This window comes from Seriola dumerili, unplaced genomic scaffold (genome assembly GCF_002260705.1).
Source record: "Seriola dumerili isolate Sdu_G_001 unplaced genomic scaffold, Sdu_1.0 BDQW01000731.1, whole genome shotgun sequence".
NCBI classification, from domain to species: domain Eukaryota; kingdom Metazoa; phylum Chordata; class Actinopteri; order Carangiformes; family Carangidae; genus Seriola; species Seriola dumerili.
Genome location: NW_019174986.1, coordinates 90,017 through 96,613, shown reverse-complemented (window position 1 = coordinate 96,613; position 6,597 = coordinate 90,017). Strand labels below are relative to the sequence as shown.

Genomic DNA, 6,597 nt, shown 5'->3' with positions numbered 1-6,597 from the left:
ATGAGACGTATCAACTACATTGAAGCCAATCATAACCACGTCATTTCTTTACCGTGTTCTACTGCGTCCAGTCACCTCAGCTGCGCTGCACACAGCAGCATTTCTCTCTGGTCTCTCAGCAGGGCCTGATCTGTTCCTGCCGCGCTGATGATGATGATGATGATGATGATGATGATGATGATGATGATGATGATGATGATGATGATGATGAGAGGTCTACATAGAAAACATTCAGCAGCAGCTTCTCACGTTTGTCCGCCGCTGACTAGTGTGTTCGTCTGGACAGAGATTGTTTTCGTTTGAAAACGCTGTTTTAAAATAAAAATGTAGCTGTGTGGACGTAGCATTAGTTTGCACTGATTAGAAAACCTGTTCTTTAATTAAGAGTTGAATGTTAAGACTTGATTCTGTTGAAACTGACAATGCCCCAAAACCATGAACCAAACACCGTGAACTTTGTGAATCGTTCCTCCTCCCTCCTGACGTAAGCTCTGACCAGTTAAAGAGACAATTGTCTCCAGTGGTCAATCACTTTGTTGTTTATGAGGTAAAAGAAGCAACAGTCTGTGACACCACGTTACAATCAGAGCAGAAGGGGTGAGTGTTTCTGTAGTTTTAATACAGTGGGATCCATTAAAGGAGCCACACTCAGGACCGGACTGGACTCATTAGAAACGCAGTACTACAGAACTCAGATCGGGACATCTCTACTTACAAGTGAAATTAACACTACACCCACAGTTAGGGGTTGTGGGGCTCCTATGATGGAGGTTCAGGGACAGGTCTGTCTCTGTTTCCTTATCTAACGGAGTCATTAGTACTCGGGGCGCCTATGGTCCATCAGAAGTGGACATGTCCAGTGTGTGGATTGGGAGGTGGTCCTCCTGAAGGCGCATCCTGAAGCAGGTTCCTGGCCAGCTGCCTGCTGACCGGGTAGTTCTGAGCCAGAGACTCGTCAGTCCACTCTGTTCTGGACAGCAACTGGTCCATGTGAGGCCCCGGGGCCCTATGGGGAAGTGGATATGGACTGATAATGGGGTCCCGCTCCACAAGTGAGTGTCCCGGGGGTCGATGAGGCCCATCAGGTTCATAAGGTGTACCCGTCAGTAAAGACGTGTCCTGATCCAGTGCGGTCTGCAGTCCCTGGGTCTGCTGGTCCATTTGGTACAGATGCTTCTTGTGGACCTGAATATGGTCCTGGTGGTCTAGTCTAGCATGACACAATTGCTTTTTGTGAATTTGAAGGAGGTCCTGATGGTCCAACTGGGTGTGGTACTGCTGTTTCTTCTGGTTCTGGATGTTGTCCTGGTCATGATGATCCATCTGGGCATGATACTGATGTTTCTTCAGGTTCTGCGTGTGGTCCTTGCCCTGTTGGTCCATTTGGGCCTGGTATTGCTGCAGCTGCTTCCTCTGGCTTTGGTCTTGATGTTCCTGGTTCTGGTGTTCATGGTTCTCTTGAAGGTCCATCTGGGCATGGAATTGCTGCTTCTTTTGGCTCTGGATTTGGTTGTGGACCTGGTTCTTGATGTCTTTCCAGTGTCGCCCTCTGAGGACAGGCTCCAGGTCCAGGCAGCGCTGACACACCTCCTTCCCCGGTACTGATTGGACAAGCACATGGACTCCCAACTGTCTCCAGACCGCCTCCTTCTCTGCAGACGACCACGGGCGACGTCGGACCTTCCTGGGAGCCACGGGGACTGAAAGACCGACAGAAAGATGATACGACATTGCAGATCTCTGACCTGAACATATGTGAGTAATTTCTTTGTGACTCCAGGACCCACCTGTGATAGGAGTCGGCAGTCTGGACTCTGGTGGAATCAAGGAGGTGACGGGTCTGTTACTGGTCTTTGACGGAACTACAAACAGGTAAAGACACAGAAGAAGGTCAAACAGCACCATCTACTGGACCGCTACAGTTATTACATACTGTGCAGGGATGCCTGAAACACATAAGGGTTTTAAGACTTAGGGGGTCAAACTTAATGGTTAAAATCAGGTGTATAATCTGTGGTCAGATTTGGGCTTCAGAATCAGCTTCATGATGACTAGTCAAGGATCAATGTTGGACCTCAGGGGTACCGATTTAAGAACTGTCCTCTTCTGCACCAGAAATATGATTTGGTTAAACTTACTGGTAATATTTTATTCATGTACAACCACAGTTAACTGTTGCTTCTAAGATACGCAGCCACCTGCCTCTGGCTGGAGCTGCAGCCCCCCCTCTCACCACACTGGCACCCGGATGTTGCAAACAAATGAGGTGTGGAGTGGGAAAGGTGACATCTGGTAACACCAGTGGTTTGGCAGCTTTTTGATGTAGAATACAGTCAGAGTTGGGAGTTTCTGTTCAGAGGTCTGGGTCAAGACTCACCCTGTGGTCTTGGGTCAGGTTCTGGACCTGGCTCGACATGCTTCTTCTCGTTCCTTGACTGGACTGGTCGTTTCTTCAGCTTGGCTTCTCCGTCTGGGTCGACTAGAGGAAAAACAAGTTGTGTGGATTGATCATGTGCAGCATATGAATCTGTCATGAAGTTCTCCTTCCTGATGAACGGTTGAAAACCTGCACCCAGTCAGAGACCAGAGTCACTGGAGGGATCAGACCCTGGTCCGTCCTCTGGCTCTCATGACAAGTTCAGCTAAATAATTTTTAACCACATAGTCCTGAGGGTTGACCCAGGTCTTACCTGTGTCAGGGTCAGGGTTCACCAGCCCTAGGTTGTCCCACTCTCGTCCCAGCATGTGGTAGAAGTCTGTGGTTTTGGCTGCAGCCTCCCAGTCTCCATCCTGCAGACTCTCTCCGATGGCAATCTCACAAACCGTCTTCAGTGTCGTCTTCACGGCCAGTGGAGGGCGGCTCCACCGGTACCCTGACGCCTTTCTGGCAGCAGTCAGTGCCAGGCTGAGGCGGCCCGGAGCCAGAACGTCCTGCAGGGTCTGAACATCAGAGTCCAGAGATTTAGCAGCCAGGAGGAACCTTCCAAGCTCCCTCAGTTTCTGGCTGATGTAATCGTACCTCTTCTGGCTGCCATCTTGGTTCCCCATCAACTTGTTTCCATATTTACAGATCAACCAATCAGATTTGACCTGGACAGAGTGAGGAAGAGCAGGGTTAACACAGAGACAGATAGCAGGGTTTCTGCATGTTTCAACAAGTTAAATTTAAGACCTTTTAAGACCCTTATGAATGAAATTTAAAACTGATTTCAAGTCCAAACTGGTAAAAAAGTAGAAAGGATATAAAAGAAAATTCCTTGAATTAGTTGCAACCTAAATGAATTTATTCACATTCACAACTGTGTGAGAGAAAAAGGGATTAACACAACATATATATAATATATATAACAAGGCCACAACCGCTTAACTATTTAATGCCCATCAACTACACTGTGTGTGTGAGTGAGGGAGAGACATTGAGGAAAAAAAACATTTGCAATGCAGTTACTTCTCAAATCATGACCAGCTGTGTGTACGGCAACTCTTCTGACCGGGCTGCAACGTTTGTATCAGCAATCAGTTCCACGTGGGTCTGGTTTGTAGTTTTTTTTTTTTTTTGGGCTTTTATGCCTTTATTGGACAGGATAGTAGAGAGACAGGAAATGGGGAGGCAGAGAGAGGGGGGATGACATGCAGCAAGGACTCGAACCGGGGGCCAACTGCAGTGAGGACTGTAGCCTCTACACATGGGGCGCCTGCTTAGACCACTACGCCACACCACGCCTCTGGTTTGTAGTTTTAACACAGCGTGGTGTTTGTGGACCATTGAAAGAACTACAACACAACCAATATACACTGTGCCATCAGAAAATTTTGTGCCATCAAAACTTTTGGCCCCCTCCCCTTAAAGTTTTCAAGACTTTTCAAGGCCTAAAATTCAGATTTTTAAATATGAGACTTTTCTAGACTTTTAAAGACTCTGTGGAAACCGTGGATAGAAAGACAGACAGGTGGACAGACAGGTGGACAGACCTGATGTGAGATGTGGTCCTGGTTCATGCGGTGCAGGACTTCGCTGCAGCTCTCAGATGCTCCACTGGAAATTGGCAGGAGGCGGGACGCCGCAGCCTGGACCCTGCAGCGCTTCCTTGGCCGGTCCGCCCCGGGGTCAGAGGTCACATTCTGATCCCCACTGGGGTCAGAGGTCATGGGCCGTTTGGACCCGGTCTCAGAGGTCCCAGTCTGGCCTGTTGTGACTGTGTCCTCTGAGGGGTCAGCCGGTGTGTCCTCCGTGGACTTGGATGTCCTGTTGTTTGCTCGGTCACGGACCGACTTTCCTGCAGAGACAGAGGTTGAGTCCTTCATGGGCTCAGAGGTCGTCTCTGCTGTGGACGCAGAGTCTGTGGACGGGTCAGAGGCCAGCTTCTTACGACAGGACGCCTGATGTTTCCAGAGGTCCGAGCGAAGGAAGAAGCCAAGGCAGAGTGGGCAGGGCAGGTAGTTCCTCACATCGACTTCTTCTGAGGGCTGACGACACGGGACGATCTCACCACTGCCCTGCCTGATCACCTGAGGGACAGACAGACAGTTGCCAGGGAGACAGGTAAACGAACAGACAGACAGGTAAACAAACACACCATCCTAAGTAAACAGGTAAACAAACCTCGATGTTGTGTAGGTAGTTGCCCCTGCAGCGCAGGTGCTCGAGTAGCAGGTGCCGTTGTTTGGAGCCCGTTGGCAGTGTGCTGGCAGCCATCACTTCCTGTTGGTCGGCGTGTTTCCTCAGCAGGTGTCGAGCGATCTTCACCTGCGGACGCCGACAGAACACGCAGTAGTGTTTCTTATCCCACCGCCGCTTTCCACCGCTCCACATCCTCTTCACTGTTACACCCTCCTTCTTCTCCTCCGGACCCCTCCTCTTCTCCTTCTGTCCACGCCTCTTCTCACCAGGACCCCGCCTCTTGTCTGCAGGACCCCGCCTCTTTCCTCTCTGACTCCGCCTTCCTATGGTGGCAGTGGCTCGGCGGCGGGGTCGGCGGCCAGCGGGCTTTGTTACCTCTTCCTCCAGAGAGGAGGTATGGTCTGACAAGTGGACCTCAGTCTTGTTCGCCATGGCAACGTGAGCTCAGTCCTCCACGGTAACAGTCTCTACAGTGACAGGAGACCTGATGATCAGACAGGTGAACTTCAGCCTGGTGCCGGCAGGTGTGACGATTTCAGGAGAGACATGTTTTAGATTTAAATCCGGACTGTCCTGACTGAACCTCAGGAAAGAGGATTTCCTTTAAACATTATTGATCAGTTAATCAATCAGACTGTGACATCATTGACTGACTCCATACAAATACCTGGCAGTTTAAGACTTCTGCATTTCTCTGCACAAACACCATCCTCAAACAAACTCACACAGAATGTTTCATAAACAAGTAGTTGTTAGTTTTCAATTCGGCATGAACCAAATTTATCAACAGTTCTTTAAACTTTAAATACTTAGTCTCATGTGAGATTCCCACCGTCTCTGCTCACTAAACGCACAATGGTCGGTGGACTACAGTAAGCAGCGTGGACCTGTTTGATGACATCAGCCTGGGTCGTTGTTAAACTGCATGAAACATTACACATGGACAGGATGTAACGGTTAGCTGTTTTCTGAATGGAGTACGGGGCGAGCTCCTCACCCCGCCACTCAGCGGTCGGACTAGAACCGGTCCAGGTTACCGACACCAGGATCGGGTTCCTGTGTGTCCACGAGTGTTTAGACTGACTGACACGAATTGCTGGGTGTGTAACCTCGTTGATAACAATGGTCAGAGTGTTTGTGGAGGTCAGAAAACGGACAGGACGCCGTCAGAGCAGGGCGTGTCCGATAATGGAAGCCTATCGACTGTCAGACTACATGCTAACGGCTAGCGGGGGAGATGCTTACCGCAGCACCGCCGCTGTTAGCATTTCAGGAGCTAACGTGTAGCTACATTACACCGCGTGCAGTCAAACGTAACAGAAACATTAGAGCTGCTGACGAAGCCACGGAGACAGAACTCACTTCTGGAGCTGAGACAGTCCTCACCCTGCGAACCGCCACTCTGCTGCTCCCCTCTCGTTTGGCTCGGTACCAGCGGACCGAGGTGGTTACCGCCACCTGCCGCCCCGGAGAGGCACTACACTCTGGACGCTGCTGCTCAAGACCTGAAGGAAGAGTTTCTACAACAGGTCAAATATTATTATTATTATTATTACCATCCTTGTTGTTATTATTATTTAATTGTAGTTTTCCCCAGATTTACCCACAAATGACTACAGCCCCCCCCCCCCATGAGTATGAACCGGATCACAGATGGACGTCACCTGGACCGACGTCACCGGCAGTCGGCAGTGCTGAGCCCCTACGTCAAGGGGGGAGGGGAGGAGGGTGCTCCCGGTCTCCTCCCCCCTAATGCCCCTCCTCCTGCTGAATAAAAACCTCTGTGGTCTCCCAGTATCAGTGTGATCGGTGTGAGCGCGAGGACACGATGGACGGATTACAGGTGAGTGTAGACAGGTAACAGCTGCTGTTACTGTGACATCACAGAGTCTACTGCCATATTCTACTTGTTCTACTTCTACTGCACAGAACTGAAGGTAGAGGGTTGGACATGTCAAGGTTTAACAGGAAACAAG

At 50.0% G+C, this 6,597-nt stretch overlaps 1 protein-coding gene across 1 annotated transcript; it reads right to left on the bottom strand.

Moving 5' to 3' along the window:
- Positions 1-598: 598 nt before the first annotated feature.
- Positions 599-6,040, bottom strand: LOC111236840. Its single transcript, XM_022765710.1, has 7 exons — positions 5,984-6,040; positions 4,604-5,105; positions 3,973-4,509; positions 2,691-3,090; positions 2,378-2,479; positions 1,788-1,862; positions 599-1,700 (listed from the first exon to the last, which is right to left on the bottom strand). The coding sequence occupies exons 2-7, from the start codon at positions 5,051-5,053 to the stop codon at positions 841-843; spliced, it is 2,424 nt and encodes an 807-aa protein (XP_022621431.1). The 5' UTR covers positions 5,054-5,105; positions 5,984-6,040; the 3' UTR covers positions 599-840.
- Between the last annotated feature and the right edge of the window lie 557 nt (positions 6,041-6,597).